Below are 18,839 nucleotides of genomic sequence, written 5' to 3'. Positions count from 1 at the left end.
TGCAGAGGGCGTTGGAGGAGTTGGATAGGAGGTCGCAATGCTGAAGGAAAGAGAAGGAGCAAGCGAAGGAGGCAGAGATAGAGGTGATGCATCGGCGGTGAGGAGTCTAAGTTCAGGCTCGAGGTTGAGGTCGGAGAAGGGAAAATGGCCACGTTGAGGAGAGAGAGAGAGAGAGAGAGAGAGAGAGAGAGAGAGAGAGAGAGAGAGAGGAGAAGAAGAAGAAGAAGAAGAAGAAGACCATGAAAGGGAAGAAGAAGAAAAAACAAAGGAAAAAAGAAGAGGGAACAGACAGGCAAGACGGTGAGGGAGTGTAAGAGGGTTCTGGCGTGTTGGGGCCCGGGCGACAAGTGTCACCCAATGAATGAATAAGGATTTTAACAATATGGAATCTAAGCAGTACCCAATATTTTCTCCAATATTCACATAGATTAGTACAATATCATTTTGCTTCATCATTAGATAGTATAAAAATGATAACAAATTCAAATGTCAAATAAGTATTTTCATTAAATAATTATTGTCAACGTAGGTAAGTTTTTATAATGCAATTTTGCTACTTGATAGTACAATTAATGTGGAATCATAATAACAATAATTTAGATTTTTTTTTATAATAAAGTCAAACTTCTATCACATGAATTAATATTTATCTCTACTTGTGTAGCATAACACTTAATTTGTGCCCCGTATATTATTAATGCACATTTTTGTCGCCATCAAGCTTACCCACCTTTCCCGACCGAACTGGATTGCAAATTTTATTAGAAAAATGAAAAAAATAGCGAAAAAAAAAAAACAAAAGCAATCAGACGATCGTCACCAACTCAAATCAAACGTGGGGGAGGTGTTCATCAATATCTAGAAAATTATAAGTAAATGTCACGACTCTTGAGTGATTGCATTGCTTTGAGTCACAACCATCTAAAATTCATGGTCCCTTCCTTTCAAGTCTAATCCTCTTTAAATTATTTAAAACACGGTAAAATATTCCTCAAATGAGTCGTTTTGAAAGATGACACAAATATAGACTTTGCACATATCATGAGACCAAGATGCCTGTGGCAAACGATTGATGCATTACAAAGACACTTGTACATGGACTATGATTGTGCTTAGTGCGGGAGAGTGTATTTTGCTGTGTAATCATACCATTGATCTCACAATACTTAAAGATCGCTAGACACGTGACCATGCGGGGATTCAATTTTAGGATAATAATAAAAAGAACACTTTAGTGTCAGTGCCATAATCATAGGCGCATGTCAGAAGCAAGATCAGGGTCAGCGTGGGCAAGCATGGGTGCTTGACATGGAGTAGGTGACCAACTCCAGGTTGTGCAGAGGCTGGCCGAGCATTGATAAGGAGTCGGTCACTGGTCATGCACAGATCATCTCCCATATCACGCATGGACGGATCGGGCATGTTTCACGGATCGATCAGGGATGGATCAGTGATCGATTAGGGCTGCCCATAGCAAAGCCTTGGTGCATGACACGGCTGGATCACGGACGATCTTGGATCATGCTTCGTCTGTGGGCCGTGTCACTTGGCTTTCGACTAACATGGGTATAAATGGCTAGTGATAGATGACAAGGTAGAGGATTGCCATGTGTCCAGTTATTGAAATACGATGATGGATCATGGTCACCCGAATAAGTCTTAGTAGTAAACTTTTGATACAAATACTTGAAATGTTACACAAGGATGCCAAAATGATAGGCACTAAAGATTTAAAGGAGTTGTTACCATCTAAAGACCAAATTATGGAACGGCGATCGATAATTATATAACCTCCACAACACGATCGAGCTAGTTGTAAAGGAATTGGGTAAAGTGATCTACGAAGAAAAAGTAATATGGGCAAGGTCAGAAGCGGTTAAAGGATGATACACAACTACCAAGCGGTTGCAAATTTTCTCTATAAATACCGCCAGTCATCTAACGAGTGGCCCTCGAAAATTCAATCAAAAATGTTATCTCTTTACATTTCACATACTAGACTTTAATATTCTTAACCGTAGCTTATCATCGATTAGATTCCTATGTGTATCTATATCCCAATGCATCCTCGCTAATTAAATTCTAACATTATGTTATCCTATTTACACGCATTGTCGTAGATTAAATTTTAGTATCGTATCTCACTACATTGGAGTAGTGCCATCGATTAGATTCCGGCATTGTATTTAACTATCCTCATTCTGTTTTGTTGATTGAATTCTGACATAGTTCAAGTTTGGACATGTAATCTTTGTGCATTGTTGTTGATTAAATTCTAACTTAACTCAGTATTATATAGTTTTGTTTGGACCTAAGAAGTAAATTTAACATTACATTTGATATCTTTTGTCTGAAGTTGGTGCAGAAGCTTGGTCTCCTCTTAAAAAAAATCGAAGAACAACCTTCAATTAAAGATATTTTGTTGTTAGAGAAATTCCGACGAAACACGACCTATCAAGGCGTTGTAAGTGAACGAACTAGGCTTGCAATCCTGCAAGGGCCATCATGTAATCTACGGGCACCCTCAAGTTTGTCCAGATTCGCAATAGCCATCAACTAATGATGTACCGATCACTTGATATGCTTTGATGCCTTTCTCATGCAATGAATCCAACGAATCAAAAGCTACCCACGTCAGGAGCTAAACCACTTTCTTCCATCATTTTAAGCAGCCTATGGGCATCATCCAGCTCCCCAATTCTACCGTGACCACGAATTAGAGAATCGCACGTGATGAGTGATGGAGGGAGCTAGTGCTCTTAAAAGAGTTTTCCGAAATGATATTCTCCTCCCGGTTCAAAGGTTAGGGCCATTTGACCGGGCGCTATATTGCTTTTTTTTTTTTTATCCCTAGCTCGCATGTCGGATATCATTCTTCAGGAGTCTTCTTATCGTGTCAAATATTTCAATACATATTTGATACTCTCCAATACTCTTTGATGCTCTCCGATAATCAGTCAACATGTGTCAAAAAATTAGACACTTGATTATCTCTCTTGCCACTTAATCAACTCTTCCGACATTTTTCGACATGCCCCAGTCAAGAATTTCAACATGAGAATTCAAAATTCCCACATGCATAGAGTTGATTTTTAAAATTTTCAATAAATAGATGGTCAAAATGTAAATATGTAAGAAAATAGAAAATAATAAAAATAATAAATAGGGATAAAAAGAAAAACTTGCTATTCTCATTTCTTCCGACTCTCACTTCTGTAACAAACAATTTACTCGAAAGTTTGTTTTTTCTCCAAGTTTTATGGCATATTTAAGTGAAGTTGAATTTTTCAAAATGAAACGATAAATTATATTAAAAAAATGATTTATTAATCTTTTTAATGCAAATTCGTATTAGGCTCTTCTAATTATTTATTTATTTTTGAATTTAAATTAAATTAATTTAATTATAATTATAATTTATCATGTAAATATAAATAAATATGTTTAATATATAATATGTCTCAATGTGTGAGAATTCTTTATTTTTAAAGAAATGACGTATTGGCATGTCGCGTCACGTGTCGATGTTACTTGTTAGTACTATTGAAAGTGTAACATCTAAACAATGTGGGAAGACCCTCTTTTACGATCCGAGAAGCGGGTTTGGACATTTGTGATGACACGGAAACCATAATCTCCATCAAGAGGGGCGTGTGCAGAAGCCAGGGTCTGCTAGCCAAGTGTTATTATAAAATACTAGAGTTTAGCTATTATTAATATATGCCATCATTTGATGTCCGGTGTATTGTCATTAATATTGGAAAAAAAATTATCGTATTCACATTTTAGGCAATTTTCTTAAAGAAAATATCAATTTTTCAAAATTCATCTTTTTAGATTTTGTGGAATTCCTACCTTTTGTTGGAATATTTTAAGGTATAGAATTTTATATTTAAAATAAGTAAAAAAGAAAAATGGGCTCTGGGTATAACGTGGCCGAATTTGGCACGTCAGAGACTACGCTAAACTTTCATCCATTAATTAATTGGTATGGGAATGCTTTAAATAACTGCGAAGAAAAGGACGCCTACAAGATTTTATATATTATTGTCTTGGGCTGCAAGCAGGCAGAGCAGACCGGAGCAGAAAGAGAGAACTTTCGCGCAACGGTTGACTGGTCAAACAAACGGGAATAGATGATGACGCACAACGTCCGCTTCAATTCGCTCACTAAGCACGTCATCGCCGCCTCTTCCTGTATCTCCTCGAGCCCTACATGTATACTGACCCACACCACCTGGTTCAGTTCGCTCACGAAGTGCGTCATCACCACCGCTTCCAGTACCTTCTCAAGCCCTATATAAGTACCAACGCTTCTCGCCTCCCCTCTCATCAGCGTTCTCTTCGCATCTCAAAACACACACATAACCCCGTTCTCTTCCAGTTTGAGATTTAAGCCGTGCTCGTCAAGCTCAGTGAAATGGCAATGTCCACAGAGAATGAACATCCAGTGAAGGCTTTTGGATGGGCAGCCAGAGACACTACAGGGCATCTCTCTCCCTTTAGGTTCTCAAGAAGGTAACGTCTTTTGGTTTCCTTTTCTTTTCGTTGATTCTCATTTTGGGTGGTGCTCCAAAAAATTCAACGGAGGGGAACATCTTTCTTTCTTTTCAAATTCACTGATTTTATGTTTTATAGGGCCACCGGAGAAAAGGATGTAACTTTTAAGGTCTTGTATTGTGGTATATGCCATTCCGATCTCCATAATATCAAGAACGAGTGGGGAATAACTTCTTATCCAGTAGTGCCCGGGTATGAGTTTTCAAAAACATCATCCCTTTTGATTCTCTTATATAAATAATACATTCTTAAGCCAATAATGACACTGATTGACCATTGTATGCAGGCATGAGATTGTAGGTATGGTCACCGAAGTAGGCACCAAAGTGACAAAATTTAAAGTGGGGGACAAAGTGGGTGTTGGGTGTATGGTCGGATCATGTCGCTCTTGTGCAAATTGCAAAGAGGATCTTGAGAATTACTGCCCCGAAATGATCTTGACCTATGGTGCAAAGTACTATGATGGAACCATCACCCATGGTGGCTACTCAGACATCATGGTATCGGACGAGCACTTTGTGATCAAAATCCCCGACAATTTGCCTCTTGAGGGTAGTGCTCCTCTCCTCTGTGCCGGGATCACTGTCTATAGTCCATTGAAGTACTATGGGCTTGATAAGGCCGGAATGCATTTAGGGGTAGTTGGGCTTGGTGGGCTCGGGCATATGGCTGTAAAGTTTGCTAAGGCCATGGGTCTCAAAGTGACCGTCATCAGTACCTCACCTAATAAAAAGAAGGAAGCCATGGACCATTTGGGAGCTGATGCATTCTTGGTTAGCCGTAACACAAAAGAGATGGAAGTAAGTTATAGTCACAACATATTATTTTCTTTGATGATGTATAGGGATGAGGTTAACTGAATGTAGATTTATGTTATTATCTTTTATTAACTGCAGCTTGCAATGGGTACAATAGATGGTATCATTGACACAGTCTCAGCTGTACATGCTCTTTTGCCTGTAATCGGTCTCTTGAAAACTAATGGAAAGCTCGTCATGGTTGGTGCACCAGAGAAGCCACTAGAGCTACTTGCTTTTCCACTCCTCATGGGTAAGCCTAAGCATGTCTTTTGTGTTCTATAGTGCTTTGGAAAAGAAAACTACCTTCGTAATTGGTGTTTATAATTGAAACAATTTTAGTTTTAGTAGAAGACAAATTCAGAGTTTCATGAATGTGAAAAATAGTAACAAATAAGACCAATGACAGGTAGAAAGATGGTGGGAGGAAGTTGCATTGGAGGGATAAAAGAGACGCAAGAGATGATTGATTTTGCAGCGAAGCACAACATAGTCGCAGATATTGAGCTTATTCCCATGGATTATGTGAACACGCCATGGAGCGTCTATCAAAAGCAGATGTTAAGTACCGATTTGTCATTGACATCGTCAATTCATTGAAGCCTTCTTAATGATGATTTTGATGGATTACTACTTGGCTGAGCGTGGATGAAGATTAGCCTTTGCCTACATTGTTATCTCAAAATCATGTTTTACAACTAAGATTTTGCTTCTACTTAGTATGGTGATATTACTTCATTGTCCCTTTTGGAATAAGGTCGACTCTTTGTATTGATAGTAGCCTTGTTTCAGGTTGTTATCCTCAAAAAGTATGCAATTTACATAATCACAGGAGTTTCTTTATGTGTTGCAAGTAAATTAAGCACTCAAGGTCAGTACCCTTCCTCAACAATCTTTTTGTGATTGTAAAAGAAAAAGCTAAACAATTTCATCGCATAACAATAAGTTTCAAGATCCAATATCACATTTGATGGTACGAGTTGAAGGATGATTAGGCCACTTAAATGATAGCCCGTTATTTTGAGCCAATGATAGGGTCCCGTATTTTTCAAACAGGAAACTAGAAACACATTGGCTTGAAAATAATTCAATGATTTTGGGAACTACATTTAAGTAGACCCCACAAAAACCAACTTGAACCCGATAGTCCACCCAAACCCGCTTTGAAAATAGGATAGGGGTGGTCATTTTCCAATGCACAAAACAACTGAGTTAACGTGCCATGACCTCTAAATTTCCGAGTTGGGTTGGGTCGAGTCAACCTATGTTTAACCCAATTTTACCCGACATGAAAGTAAGTTTCGTTATCTTTTTCTATTTTAATCTTTATTGAAAATTCAAAACATTCAAAATTACACAATATCCCATGTTATTTGCCAAGGAAGAAGCATAAAAATTTTATGATGCCGCATTATAAATGCGATGAATGGAAATAATTTCAACATTTAAGACATATTACGATTCATCTCCTAAATTTGTTCATGACAAAATTTGGTTCAGTGCTTAAAAGGCCATTGAGTTAAACAAAAACTTACAGAGCATTGCTTCACTTAATAAATTAATTTAATAGACGAATCTTAGTATCTTTGACATTGCTCAAATAATTCACTAGTTGGATCGGATCAACTATGATTGACCTGAGTTTACATGAAAAATGAAGATTTTTTTTTTCTTGATTTTGCTAGAATCATAACAATCATAGTTGAAAATCGGGAGTAGTTAAAATTATACAATGTTTGATATTGCTAGTTAAGATATATGTAATATCACGAAAAGAATATAATTTATATAATATCAAAGGATTGTCACCTTTTTGGTTGAAAGCTGAAATTGGATACCATCGTGCTAAATGTCGGAGCTTTATAAGTATAATTTTTTTTTTCTTTATTACGAAAAGTATAATGTTTTCCTTGTAAGATACTCTTTACGTGATTTGCCTTATTATGATTTTTAAACATTCTTTTCTTCAATTGATAATTTATATAACCATAGCCATTCTAAGAGTTTTCCAATTTCTGTTTAATCTGTTATTATGATGTATCAAGCAAATTAATTTTGCAGTCATTTAAAAGCTTCATAAGGTCGCGGTCATTACACAAATGTTTAATTTATTCACTTGTCAAAGATATTTTTCCTAAAAATATTTGCACTTGAAAAACGTGACTCATTTTCTAAAACACAAAATAGGGTAAAAAATGCATTAACTTGATTTAACTAGGGATTGTGTCACCTATTTAGAACGACTCATTTTATGGCTTAGACCCAAACACCAATCAGGATCCGAGCCCGTCAAAATACATTCGACTAGTAAGTCTACATCGTAGCGTACAACCCAAATATAAGGGAATGAATAATTAACGCACGTGAAAATTAGACGTGGAAACTTTGATTCACACATATTGGTTTAATATTCACTGATGTTTTCCATAACGATTCACATCTTTTTATGTTTTTGCTAAACATCAGGATCCTAATTGCTAACTTTACAACTTGATAAATCACCATATAGGATTTTTTTTTTTTTTCACTAAAAAGAACACGAAAATCCAAAATCCGAGGCATCAGAAACCTGCTTAAAAAATTCGATTTGGGCCACTTTATATCTATCTCTATTAGAAAAATACTTGTGTTTTTAATAAATTACACCGATGTACGTTATTTTCAATAAAGCTTTGGTCTTCCAAACATTGTTGAACTTACGGAAGAATATTCGTTCTTTTGGGCTCCATTTATTTTATGGAAAATAATTTCCACGAAAATGTTTTCCGAATTTTTCGATATTAGTTTCACGGAAAATGAATTAATTGCAGAAAACATTTTTCGTGAAAGAAAAAAATCTTCTAAGATAAGGAAAAATGTTTTCCACTTTTGATAAAGAGAAAAATATTTTCCTCATTCACTTTCTCTTATCTCACACCCACGTTAACCTCTTGCTTGATTGGCAACAAGCTTGAGCCCTAGTTTTCCGCTTGCTACTCACCTGATCGATGGCGAGCTAGGGCTCCAAGCTTGCCGCTCGCCAGGCTTACTGATTTGCGACAAGCTCAAGCCTTACTAGATTGACAAGCGCGAGCCTTTGGCTCGCCAATCTAGCGGTGATAGCTGGCGACCGATCAAAGAAGAAGAAGACAAAACAAAGAAAAGAAAAATATATAATATAAAAATATAAAATAAAATGTAACATATAAATAATTTAAAATCGATTTTTTTAAAATATGAAATAATAAAATATTATAGAAAAAGAATGCATGAAAGAAAAAAAAATTATATCGAGCAGCTGAAAATATTTTCTACTTCTTTTCAGGTTTCAATTGAACGCTAAAAAATAATTACATTCTCTTGGAAAATGGCTTATTGAAAATCATTTTCCAGAAACGCAACATTTTCTACATGAATAAAACAGGCACCTTATTAGACTTCTGTAGAAAAGCTTAAAGCTTTATTTTTTTACTTATTATCTTCAATTTCACTTTTCAGTTAATCTCCTCTCTCTCTCTCTCTCTCTCTCTCTCTCTCTCTCTCTCTCCTAGTCCACTCATCATGCAACACATGTCACTGGGGCCCCACCATGCTAGAACCATTCCCTTAGTGGCTCGACTTTCCCTTTCCTCTTTTTTTTTTTTTTTTTACTTTTTTCTTTTCTTTTCCTTCCCTTTCACTTTGATGGGAATGACAACAGACATTCATCCCCTTCCACCACCACCACCTCACTGCCGTCTCAATCCATCACCTTGCTGCCGTTTCAGTCCTTTCGTCATCAAGCTCAAGTTTAGCCGGTAAACTTGGGCCTTAGATTTTGGATCTAAGGTCGAGCGAGTCCCAGATTTGTGATCTAGAGCTTAGCTCGACTAAGGTTGGCTTTGGCAATGAACAAGGCGGAGGAGTGGTTCGTTGGCGCGACGTGAGGCCTCGACCTCTTAGCTGATGCGGGCACAAACGCAAAGGGCGCCGGAGGAGTTGGATTAGAGGCGGCAACGCTAAAGGTCGAAGAAGGAGTGGGCAAAGATGGAGGCAGAGATGGAGGTGATGTGTCAACGGCGGCAAGGGGTCGGAGGTCTGACTCGAGGTTGAGGTTGGAGAAGGGAAAATGGGCCAAGTGGAGGAGAGAGAGAAAGAAGAAGATCATGGACAGGAAGAAGAAGAAAAACAAAGGAAAAAGAAGAGAGGGAAGAGAGAGGTGAGACGATGAGGGAGCGTAAGAGGGGTTATGGTGTGGTGGGGCCGGGGTGACATATGTCGTCAGTTGAATGGATAGGGATTTTAACAACATGGAATCTAAGTAATACTCAATATTTTCTTCTATATTCATATAGGCAAGCATGATATTCTTTTGTTTCATCATTAGATAGTATGAAAATAGTAACAAAATTCAAATGCCAAATCAATATTTTCGTTAAAACGTACTTAGGTAAACTTTTATAATGCAATTTCGTTCCCTGATAGTACAATTACTATAAACTCATAATAACAATAATTTTAAATATTTTTATAATAAAGTCGAACTTCTATCACGTATATATATATATATATATATATACTTGTATAGCATAACACTTAATTTGTGCCTTGTATATTACTAATGCACATTTTTGTCGAAATCAAGCTTACCCACCTTTCCCAACCGGACTAGATTGCAAATTTTATTAGAAAAATGAAAGAAAAAAGCGAAAAAACAAAAAACATAAAAAACAAAAAAAAAAAAAAAAAAAAACAAAACAAAAGCAAGCAGACGATCGTCACCAACTCAAATCGAACGTGGGGGAGGTGTTCATCAATATCTAGAAAATTATAAGTAAATGTCACGACTCTTGAGTGATTGCATTACTTTGAGTCACAACCATTGAAAATTCATGGTCACTTCCTTTCAAGTCTAATCCTCTTTTAATTATTTGAAACACGGTAAAATATTCCTCGAATGAGTCGTTTTGAAAGATGACACAAATATAGACTTTGCACACATCATGAGACCAAGATGCATGTGGCAAACGATTGACGCATTACAAAGACACTTGTGTATGGACTATGATTGTACTTAGTGCGGGAAAGTGTATTTTGCTGTGTAACCATTGACCTCACAATGCTTAAAGATCGCTAGACATGCGACCATGCGGGGATTCAATTTTAGGATAATAATAAAAAGAACACTTTAGTGTCAGTGCCATAATCATAGGCGCATGTCAGAAGCAAGATCAGGGTCAACATGGACGAGCATGGGCGCTTGACACGGAGTGGGTGGACAACTCCAGGTTGTGCAGGGGCTGGCCAAGCATTGATCAGGAGTTGGTCACTGGTTGTGGACAGATCATCTCCTGTATCGCAAATGGACGGATTGGGCATGTTTCACGGATTGGTCAGGGACGGATCATTGATCGATCAGAGCTGTCCGCAGCAAAGCCCTGGTGCATGACACAGCCAAATCACGGATGGTCTTGGATCATGCTTCGTCCGTGGGCCGTGTCACTTGGCTATCGACTAGCATGGGTATAAATGCCTAGTGATAGACGACTAGGTAGGGGATTGCCACGTGTCCAATTATCGAAATACGATAATGGATCGTAGTCACCCGAATAAGTCTTGGCGGTAAACTTTTGCTCCAAATATTTGAAATGTTACACAAGAATGCCAAAATGATAGGCACTAAAAATTTAAAGGAGTTGTTACTATCTAAAGACCAAATTATCGAACGGCCAATAATTATATAACCTCCACAACATGATCAAGCTGGTTGTAATTGATGCATGATGGGGTAAGTGATTCTGTGCTTCGATGGATCAGTAAAGGAAATGGATAAAGTGATCTGCGAAGAAAAAGTAATGCAGGCATGAGATTGTAGGTATGATCACCAAAATAGGCACCAAAGTGACAAAATTTAAAGTCGGGGACAAAGTAGGTGTCGGGTGTATGGTTGGATCATGTCACTCTTGTGCAAATTGCAAAGATGACCTCGAGAATTACTACCCCAAGATGATCTTGTCCTATGGTGCAAAGTACAATGATGGAACCACCACCTATGGTGCTTACTCATACATTATGGTATCAAACAAGCACTTCATGATCAAAATCCCTGACAACTTGCCTCTTGATGGTGGTGCTCCTCTCCTTTGTGCCGAGATCACTATCTACAGTCCATTGAAGTATTATGGGTTTAATAAGGCTGGAATGCATTTGGGGGTCGTTTGGCTTGGTGGGCTCGGACATATAGCTGTAAAGTTTACTAAGGCCATGGGCCTCAAAGTGACCGTTATCAGTACCTCCCTTAACAAAAAGAAGGAAGCCATGAACCATTTGGGAGCTGATACATTCTTGGTTAGCTGTAACACAAAAGAGATGGAAGTAAGTTATAGTCACAACATATTATTTTCTTTGATGATGTATAGGGATAAGGCTAACTGGATGTAGATTTATGTTTTACCTTTTTATTAACTGCAGCTTGTAATGGGTACAATGGATGGCATCATTGACACCGTCTCAGCTATACTTGCTTTGTTACCTTTGATCAATCTCTTGAAAATTAATGGAAAGCTCGTCATGGTTGGGGCACCAGAGAAGCTCCTGGAGCTACTTGCTTTTCCACTCCTCATGGGTAAGCCTAAGCAAGTCTTTTGTGTTTTATAGTGCTTCTTGGAAAAGAACTGCCTTCATAATTGGTGTTTATAAATGAATGATTTTAGTATTAATAGAAGATTCATTTTGAGTTTCATGAATGCTAAAAATAGTAACAAATAAGACCAATGACAAGTAGAAAGATGGTGGGAGGAAGTTGCATTGGAGGGATAAAAGAGACGCAAGAGATTATTGATTTTGCAACGAAGCACAACATAGTTGTAGATATTGAGCTTATTCCTATGGATTATGTGAACATTGCCATGGAGCGTTTATCGAAAGCAAATGTTAAGTATCAATTTGTCATTGACATCGCCAATTCATTGAAGCCTTTCTAATGATGGGTCTAATGGATTACTACTTGGCCGATGGTGTTATCTCAAAATCATGTTTTAAAACTAAGATTTTGCTTCTACCTAGTATGGTGATATTACTTCTTTGTCCCCTTTGGAATAATATCAACTACTTTGTATAGATAGCAGCCTTGTTTTAGGTTGTTATCCTTAGAAAGTATGCAATTTACATAATCAGGAGAGTCCCTTTATGTGTTGTAAGTAAATCATGCACTCAAAGCCAATACCCTTCCTCATCAATCTTTTTGTGACTTCAAAAGAAGAACACTAAACAATTTGATTACATAACAAGGAGTTTCAAGATCCAATATCACATTTGATAATATGAGTTAAAAAATAATTAGGGTATTTAAATAATAGCCGGTTTTTTTTTTAACCCGTTATAGGGTTCCATATTTTTCATACTAGAAACTAGAAGCACATTGGCTTGAGAACAATTCAAAGATTTTGGGAGCTAGGTTTAAGTAGATCCCTAAAAAAAGGAACTCGAACTCGATAATCCACCGAAACCCCGCTTTGAAAATAGGGTAAGGGTGGTCTTTTTCCAACCCACAGAACAACGAAGTCAACATGCCATGACCTCTAAATTTCCAAGTCAGGTTGGGTCGAGTCAATTTGTTTTAACCTTGTTTGACTCTACATGAAAATAAGCTTCTTCTTTTGCTTTTTCTATTTTCGGGGAATCTTTTTCTGTTTGAATCATTATTGAAAATTTGAAACATTCAAAGTTACATAATATCCCATCTTATTAGTCGTGGAAGAAGTTTAAAATTTCTACGATTCAGTATTATAAATGCAATGAATGGAAAGAATTTGAACATCACAGAAATACTAATATTCGTCTCCTAGATTTGTTCATGACAAAATTTTGATTAGGTGCTTAAAAGGCCACTGATATAAATAAAAACTTAATAAATTAATTTAGTAAATGATCTCAGTATCTTTGACATCGCTCAAAAATTCACTAGTTGTGTCAGGTCAATTATGTTTTACCTGACTTGACCTGAAATATGAAGAAATTTATTAAGAGTTAGCTTTTCAATTTCTGTTTAATTTGTTAGTATGATGTATCGCACATATTAATTCTGCCGTTATTTAAAAAACTATCATTAAGTTCGCGATTATTACACAAATATTTTATTTGTTCTCTTGTTAAAGATATATTTCTTAGAAACATCCGCACCTAAAAAGCATGACTTATTTTCAGAAGAACGAAATAGGGTAAAAGAAGCGTTAACTTAGTTTGAATAGGATTGTGTTCGGGTTGATCAAATTTAGAATGACCCATTTAACGACTTAAATCTGGACACAAGTGATGATCCAAATTCGCCTCAATCCATCCGATTGCTAGGTCTACAATTAATCATGGAACCTAAAAATAAGAGAATGAAATGATTATTGCACGTCAAAATCATGGTTCATATCTTTTCTTGGCTAAATCTTAGGACACAAATGCCGACTTTAGAGTAGGAATAGAGTAGGACCGACCAAAAAAAAAAAAAAAACCATCGTCAAATGGGATTTTTTTTTTTTACTAGAAAGAACACGAAAATCCAAAATCCAAGCAAGCTCAACGTACCTGAATAAATTTGGTTTGTGCCACTTTGGGCGCACATGATAATTATTCTTTTCTTTTTTTCTATTCTCATAAACAAATTTAGAATATAAATCTATTGGGTAATGCAATTTTATTTTTCAATTTATGGAACAAATTTTTACTCTAGAAATAAGTTTGGAACATAAATTAAAAGTAAATTTTTTTTTATTATTCTTTTTGTGAAACAGAAATTGAGAAATAAAAACTTTTCTCATCACTTGTTCTTGTTATTACGCCACCACCTGCCACCACCGATCGTCATCACTCAAGAGGAATAAATTTTATATCGTTATCAAATGAATCTCTAATCTGGGAAAAAAAAAAATTGTATTGTTATCAAATGCCTATTTTGTCTCGGAAATTTATTCGGGAATAGAAATAGAAAAATTAATATCTTGCCAAAATTGATTTGTGGAGCAAAATGGCTAGCATTCATGCCTTTTATATCTATCTCTATTAGAAAAATAATTGTTTTTTGATAAAATTGCACAAATGTACGTTATTTTCAATAATGCTTCAATCTTCTAAATGTTGCTGAACTTACATGTATAAAACACAAATGTATTACACTTGCATAAAAATACTTCTAACTTTTTATTTATTATCGAATATTGTCAGTGATCAATTAATGATATAATAAGCCAAAATACTTCATATATATTAAAGATACGATTATATTATGCCATATTCAACTAAATAAATATAATATCCTTTTGATTTATCATTAGATGGTACAAAATAATAACGGCATTCAACTGTCAAATCGAAACTTTCTAGTTGAGTAATTACCATCAAAATGGGTAACAAATTATATGCGATTTTGCTCCTCCATAGTATATAATTAAGGTAAACTCACGATAACAATATATTTTAGATTTCATTATAAACTTTTATCACGAGGATGGGGTACCGTTTAATTTCCGTTCCGTACATTGCTAATAGACATTTTCCTCGCATCGGGACCCACCGGCCTTTCCCGGCCGGACGGATTGCAAATTTTATTTAGGAAAGAAAGAAAGAGGAGAAAGGCAAAAAACGAAAAAGAAAAAAAAAAAAAAAGAAAATGATGAGCAAGTAGGCGACGTCATCGTATACGTCACGATTTTCTATGGGGTCCGGGCTTACCGCACCGATTGTTTCGGACTCTGCAGGAAACGGCGTCGTTTCGGGCAGAGAGAGAGCCACGCCGACTCGACTCGAATCGCGCGTGGGGAAAACGTATAAAGCCGAAACACCGAGCGACGCGCCGCCGTCGACCGAGCGCTCGAGCCTTCCTCTCTCTCTTTCTTCCGGTCGGAGCCTCTTCGCAGCCATGGAGAACGGCGACGTCCCCGAGAACGCGAACGAACGTAACTCTCTCTCTCTCTCTCTCTCTCTTTGCGGATTCTTGAGAAGAAATATGCGATTGATCGATGGTTGATTTTCGAGGTTTTCGTTCCGTGCAGAATGCCCAGGCACCCTGGCGGAATCGGCTGGAAAGGCCGATGCTTGCCAAGGTTGCCCCAACCAAGAAGCTTGCGCCACTGCCCCTAAGGGTCCCGACCCAGGTCCCCCTCTCTCCCGCTAGGTTTTCTTATCTTGTAGCTCCGTTTGATTGTGAACTTCGACGATTGTGTCGAGCGAGGTTCCTAGCTTGACGGCCTCTTCTGTTTGTGACTGTTTTGCGTTCTTGGGTTTTGCATTTCTGGGTTTTCTTTTTCGTTTCTTGTCGGGGTTATGAGTTGGGTGTTGGGGTACTTGAGGTGGGGAGGTGCGTGTTTTGGGAACGGATCGGTTGTTGTTCGTCCGGTGTGAAAATAGTGTACGGTGTCGACCATGGTGATCCGGTGGCGGCTATGTGCAGCGCTCAACCCCTTATTAGCTGTTTCTATTGCGGAGTTTGATCTGATTGTCTTGGAAAAAGAAAAAATTAATGTATTTATAGCTGCATAGTCAAGCTGTTGAAATTTCATTAATCCCTTGTCTTCATGGGAAAGAAGAGGAGAGGGATAGAAGCTACTTCTTCGTATAGAGATAGGGGAGAGAGGACAGGGAGGAGGGTGCTTTTTGAGATATGTTTTTAAGTAGTGGGAAGTTTGTATTTGCGTGAATATCGATTGCTCTCGATTAGAACAATCTTTCCTTAGGACGAAAAGTAGGCATCTTGAATGCAAGAACGTCCTTCATGCATAGAACCTAGCGGCAAAGCACCTGTTTCAATGGCCACGTGAAACATTTTAGTTGGACAAATCAATAGTCTCTTTTACTTCCAATTGGCATTCAATAAATGTATGATGACTCCCACGGTACTGCTATTACACATTTCTGTTCCTGTCACCGTGTGCCTGTTGACATTGGAGTCATGCCTTTGTTAAGGTAACAGTCAACTTTTTCTCTTTTGAAGTCGTCCCAGGACCTTGGGCAAATCCCAAATATATGTTCGCCTATGGGAATTGTAGCTGGGAAAGCTCGTGTCATTGGCCCATTGGGCATTGGTTTATGCTCTGTCAGTGTCAGACAAATCCATGATAGAGCTCTAGTGTGACTGCTTTTCTATATAAAAGTTCAATATGCACTTGGCAGGATTGCAGCATGAAACAGAATCTAAGACTGTACACTTGTTTGAATGGAATTTGAGATTATATAAGGAATCTTTTTTTGGGAATTATTTTCCTTTTGACATTATATTACCGTCATGGTGAAGCCGAAAAGAACATTGAATCCAGACAAAGATTTGATGCAAAAAGATGACTGCCGTGTGATGTGACTGGTTAAAATGAGGGATGCTGTCTCTGAGCTTTGTTTTCTCTGTGATGCGATTACTGGTTACATTCAAGTTGCAGTGTGTTTTTCTATGCTATAATTGTTTAAAATGCTTTTTTGGCCCCACAAACCATCACTAATTGCTGTGTTTCAAATTAAAGAATTATTTCTTTGCATTCATATCCACCCTTTTATGGTTGGCTGGACTGAGGCTTTGGTCTCCAGAAACGTAGTGTAAATACCCTGCATTTTTCTTATCTGCCAGACTTGGTTGCAATAGCTGAAAGAATGGCTACTGTCAAGCATAAGATCCTGGTCTTATCAGGCAAGGGTGGAGTTGGTAAAAGTACATTTTCAGCACAGCTTTCATTTGCATTAGCTGCCTTAGATTTCCAGGTTGGTCTGCTCGATATAGATATCTGCGGTCCAAGCATCCCAAAGATGCTTGGTCTTGAAGGTCAAGAGATCCACCAGAGCAATCTCGGGTGGTCTCCTGTGTATGTCGAGTCCAACCTTGGTGTCATGTCCATCGGCTTCATGCTCCCAAATCCTGATGAAGCTGTCATTTGGAGGGGGCCACGTAAGAATGGGCTGATCAAGCAATTCCTGAAGGATGTGTACTGGGGAGAACTTGATGTGTTAGTGGTTGATGCACCACCCGGCACCTCTGATGAGCACATCTCAATTGTTCAATGTCTTCAGGCAACTGGCTTGGACGGTGCAATTATAGTCACAACCCCGCAACAGGTTTCATTGATTGATGTGAGGAAGGAGGTCAGTTTCTGCAAGAAAGTGGGAGTTCCAGTTCTTGGGGTTGTGGAAAACATGAGTGGCTTGGCTCAGCCCTTGAGTGATTTCCGCTTCTCAAAGATCACAGAAACGGGTGAACAGAATGACGTCACTGAGTGGGCATTGCAATATATGAGAGACAAGGCACCTGAGTTGCTGAATTTAATTGCTTTGAGTGAAGTGTTTGACAGTAGTGGCGGCGGTGCGGCGAAAATGTGCAGGGAGATGGAGGTACCTTTTCTTGGTAAGGTACCGCTGGACCCTCAGCTTTGCAGGGCGGCTGAAGAAGGTAGATCATGTTTTGTGGATCAGCGATGCACTGCTAGTGCACCAGCCTTGAAGAGTATCATAGAGAAACTGTTGCAGAATCAGGCTCTTTCCCAAATGGCCGTGGCCGTGGAGAATGGCGCATAGAGGAGGGGCTTCAGTCTCCTGATGGAAGATCTTGTTGTCTACCTTTATTTTTTTTCTTCTTTAAACAAGACTGCATAATGTGTAACTTTTACCATTTCAAATTTTCAAGCAACTGAAAGATAAAAAGAAGCTTATTCTCACGCTGGGTCAAACAAGGCTAGGACAGGTCGACTCGACTGAACCCGAAAATTTAAGGGTCAAGGCAGGTTAACTCGGGTTGTTTTGCATGTTGAGAAAAAGGTCCATCCATACCCTGTTTTGCAGAGATGGTTAGGGTGGATTATCGGTTCTAAATTCGTTTTTGCCGGGTCTAATGAAATGGTAAGTTGGTAAGTATCTGAACGCCTTCGTGCGCACTTTCAATCTAGTGGTTTTTTTAACGCTTGTATAAAATTGTGGAACTAGAAGTGTTGTCAGCCGATTCCTTCTAATTGAGAAAATTAAGAAGGCAGCAGAGTTTGATTACGATAGGTTTCGTGCGAAGGACTTTCAACAGTCGTGGTATTCGGGGCTTAGATGTCATTTTATGGAATTGCCAGTTATTTAGGCTGAACCTAAATAATCGAGATGCCATTGGCTTACACTGCGGAAGTTCCTGTTAATATTGACTAAGTGTAAAAGTTACTTTTCGATAAAAACATTTTTCAGAAAAATGATTAGTTTTGCTATTTTATAATTATGACCGAACACGTTTTTTTAATTTTTGGATCTCATTTGAAAAAATAATTTCAACTTTATTACTTTATCTCATGTTAAAAATTGATTTTTCAAAAAAAAAAAAATTGATATTTTTTATTTTTTTGATTTTTTTCTTCCTCGTCTATTGGTTGCCGAGGCTTGGCGATTGCTGATGTAGGTTGAGAGGCTTGAGCTCACCACGGCGAGGCTGGTGAGCGAGTTTGACCTCGCTCGAGGCACAAGAGTCCTAAACAAGGACAAATTTGTGCTCACGCTAAAAGAAGATGCCGGCATAGAACGGAGAAA

General features: G+C 37.9%; 2 protein-coding genes and 1 pseudogene across 2 annotated transcripts; all 3 read left to right on the top strand.

Moving 5' to 3' along the window:
- Nucleotides 1-4,322: 4,322 nt before the first annotated feature.
- On the top strand, nucleotides 4,323-6,200 carry LOC120292878 (annotated as a pseudogene).
- A 4,357-nt stretch (nucleotides 6,201-10,557) lies between these two features.
- Nucleotides 10,558-11,972, top strand: LOC104442824 (probable mannitol dehydrogenase). Its single transcript, XM_039310814.1, has 3 exons — nucleotides 10,558-10,756; nucleotides 11,296-11,690; nucleotides 11,787-11,972. The coding sequence occupies exons 1-3, from the start codon at nucleotides 10,558-10,560 to the stop codon at nucleotides 11,970-11,972; spliced, it is 780 nt and encodes a 259-aa protein (XP_039166748.1).
- A 3,130-nt stretch (nucleotides 11,973-15,102) lies between these two features.
- On the top strand, nucleotides 15,103-17,995 carry LOC104441283 (cytosolic Fe-S cluster assembly factor NBP35). Its single transcript, XM_010054357.2, has 3 exons — nucleotides 15,103-15,259; nucleotides 15,356-15,457; nucleotides 16,918-17,995. The coding sequence occupies exons 1-3, from the start codon at nucleotides 15,223-15,225 to the stop codon at nucleotides 17,853-17,855; spliced, it is 1,077 nt and encodes a 358-aa protein (XP_010052659.2). The 5' UTR covers nucleotides 15,103-15,222; the 3' UTR covers nucleotides 17,856-17,995.
- The last annotated feature ends 844 nt before the right edge of the window (nucleotides 17,996-18,839 follow it).

Source organism: Eucalyptus grandis, chromosome 4, assembly GCF_016545825.1.
Source record: "Eucalyptus grandis isolate ANBG69807.140 chromosome 4, ASM1654582v1, whole genome shotgun sequence".
In the NCBI taxonomy this organism is placed as follows: domain Eukaryota; kingdom Viridiplantae; phylum Streptophyta; class Magnoliopsida; order Myrtales; family Myrtaceae; genus Eucalyptus; species Eucalyptus grandis.
This window is presented reverse-complemented; position numbering and strand designations above follow the sequence as displayed.